This window comes from Gregarina niphandrodes, assembly GCF_000223845.1.
Source record: "Gregarina niphandrodes unplaced genomic scaffold scaffold00006, whole genome shotgun sequence".
Lineage (NCBI taxonomy): Eukaryota > Apicomplexa > Conoidasida > Eugregarinorida > Gregarinidae > Gregarina > Gregarina niphandrodes.
In genome coordinates, this window is record NW_011645777.1 from 250,154 (window position 1) to 253,136 (window position 2,983).

The 2,983-nt window shown below is 49.2% G+C and overlaps 2 protein-coding genes across 2 annotated transcripts; both read left to right on the forward strand.

Annotated features, from left to right (window-relative positions):
* Nucleotides 1-485: 485 nt before the first annotated feature.
* GNI_045820 (hypothetical protein) lies at nt 486-1,493 on the forward strand (the record flags this gene model as incomplete). The annotated part of the gene is made up of 1 exon (XM_011131295.1): nt 486-1,493. One exon carries the CDS (start codon nt 486-488, stop codon nt 1,491-1,493), a length of 1,008 nt encoding a protein of 335 aa, XP_011129597.1.
* Nucleotides 1,494-1,571: 78 nt separating this feature from the next.
* GNI_045830 (hypothetical protein) lies at nt 1,572-2,420 on the forward strand (the record flags this gene model as incomplete). The annotated part of the gene is made up of 1 exon (XM_011131296.1): nt 1,572-2,420. The coding sequence occupies one exon, from the start codon at nt 1,572-1,574 to the stop codon at nt 2,418-2,420; it is 849 nt and encodes a 282-aa protein (XP_011129598.1).
* Nucleotides 2,421-2,983: the final 563 nt, after the last annotated feature.

A 2,983-nucleotide genomic window follows, 5' to 3' on the forward strand; every position in this document is an offset into this window, starting at 1 on the left:
ACACATGTGCACACACGTGTGCACACACGTGCACACACACGTGCGCACACACGTGTCCAACGACTCGGAGGTTGGTTATAATTTTTACGACAAACATTATAATGAGCGCAATTGACATATCGCCTAAGATATTTATTCCCGTGTGAGAGCGAGCCAGTCAACTAGAGCTCAGTGGGAGTGGAAAGACTCTTTCGGATCAGACACAAATAGGGAGTACTTTTGGAACATTTGCATCGAAAGCAAGAAAAGTGTGGTAAAGGAGTTTGTGAAGTATGGAATGCCACCCTTATTCCAATGTTTGTAGGAAAGCGAATCGTGGCGGTTGATTAGTTTACCGTTGGTAGAGAAGCAAGTGCCGGCAGCATGCGCTTCGACCGCGGGTGGCCGGCAACGACCGAAGACTGATCCGTGGTTGTTGTAATCACGCGGTGATGCCCCCGCGGTGATGCCCCCCCCCTGCTTCTTTCAGGCTGGCCTAATTATTAATGACACGTGTATTAGATGTACGCCCGGAGCCGATTACAGATTGGGTAGTGGACAGTTATAGGAGCAGCCTGCATGACTTGAGGTTCAGCGCGTTACCGTCAGTGAAGGTAAAGTTGTTGATATTGTTTGACACGCGCACGAACATTCCCACCGAAGATGTTGGCATTGAAGACGTTGGCACCGAAGACGTTGGCACCGCAGTGGAGGAAGTGAAACGCGATCAGATCAGGCAGTGGTTCGGCGATCATGGTCGACATGGAGTAGAGGTCTACACGTGGACGGAGTTGAGGAGACGGCAGGACGTGGTGTTTTCGACAGGCGGCCCGTTCAGACAGACGCCACTCTTCCAACCGAACCCTGCTCTGGCTAAACTGCTGGCACTCCAGGGTGACGGCCTGCACGGTCGCACGGTACTTGATCCGGGTAGTGGTGCTGGTCGAGACGCAATTTTAATCGCACGTGAGGGCGCGCGTGTTTTCTGCGTCGATCAACGCTTCGTGCTTGCTGATACCTGTCGGGCAATGGCCGCCACATTCAACATACCCTGCCATGTCCTCAGCCGCAACGACTTCGTGTGGGATCCAACGGTCCAAAAGAGTGGTTCGATTACCGATAACGGTTCGATTACCGATAACGGTTCGATTACCGATAACGGTTCGATTACCTATGTGGTAGGCCTTGTAGATGAAGAGCTACTTAAGGCAATAGGTCCCGTGGACATAGTGCATGTCAGCCGCTTTTTCGTACGGGGTCTGCTCCCGGTGTTAAGGAACTTGGCTAAGACGGCATTTGTCTACCACCATTTCCTCCTTGGTTGCGAACGACCCGCGAAGCCCGAGCAATGTCTTACTGACCGGTTCGAGCTTCCAAGACTCTTTAAGTCATCAACCCAAATTGCAGACAGGGAGTCAACGCCCGAGTGGACGATCGTTGAAGACTCTACAATGCTCGTCCGGGAAGTTATGGATCGCGAATTGGTGGTGTTCGTCGCGCGCAAAACCCTTTGACTGACCTATCTGATCTGAGTGATTATGGGGGAGGTCCGAGCGAGCATGATGGGGGAGGAATAAAGAGGGGAATAAAAAATGGGAGGCCCGAGGTGTATGTATACATTGAGTAAGGTGGATGATTCCCGTATTGGATTGTTGCTGAAGATGTTACAAGTCTCCACCGGTCTGTCCGTGGTGCTCTGTGGTGGGAAATGGAGCGGATGTTTCCTCTTCAGTCTTATATCTATGGTCACGGACAACGAGCCGGAATGTGTCGGTTTTAAAGTACCCAACAATGACGAGGATGAGACGGTACTTAATAGTGAGAGGGATGGTGTTAATACAAGAGTGAAGATAATTACGTACGATGAATATGTTAATAAATTGGGAGGAGTTATGTCCGAAGCAAAGCGTGTCTATTTTTTTGACCCGATTCCGAGTTTGGAATTCTACTTACAAATCCTGTCCGGGTTACCGAAAAGCGCTATCTCGATCCTGATGCTGTTTGACCATGAGCGTCCTCTCGTTACTGCCATTGATAGCTATCATCCCGATAGTTATAATGTGAAGCATACGCAAGTGAGCCAGCAGGGTGGTCTGAAACATTACCAAGATGTTCTACATAAAGCCTGGCAGGTGACGAAGAGGCACTTTAGGACTGTTAATTTCGCAGAACATGCTTATATCGAATTCGTAGAGAACTATTACAAACACCCGTTGAAGCAATATGGACTCGACTTCAAAAAACTCTCCCCCGAAACACTATGCAAATCTTTCCTGCTCAAGACACCCATACGATGCGAAGAATTTAATACCATGAAAGGATCTATCCGTACTAGCGGAGGTGGCCCATTGCATAAAGATGTTGTTTCACAACGCCAACTCGTTTATCATCTGCGGAAATACAAGTGCAGGGATGTCACCTTTGATCAACTTTTGCAATAAGCAACTCATGGTTCTTTTTTCCCGGGAAGGGGGGGGTCGAAGACTTCACCTTCACTGTCGTCCTTGAACAGGAGTAGGGGCAGGTAGTCGGAGCATTCGTCAAGACGATACCCATTTAAACATTCCCCATTAACATTACGCGGACTACGTAACGGGTTGTAACAGGTTGTAACGGGTTGTAGGTAGGTAGGTAGGTAGGTAACGGGTTGTAACGGGTTGTAACGGGTTGTAGGTAGGTAGGTAACGGGTTGTAACAGGTTCATAGGTGATCTAAATCGATAAGGACACCAACCCAAGTCGTCAAGGTTGACACAGCGACAGCTATGAAGAACCAGCCGAGATGTGGTACTGTGAAGGCGAGAACGGTCCAACAGCAGGCGATGAACCAGCGTAATGAAGATGACACTCCAGGCCATACGGGATTGACGGTGTCCTGTTGGAATGGCTTGACGAAGCTTGGATCGAAGATCTTGGTGACCGTGCCATAGCCCATGCAATGTAGGCAAATAAATAGTACCCATAGACAACCGGTAACTATGACGTGGTCCGGATTATTTCCCCAA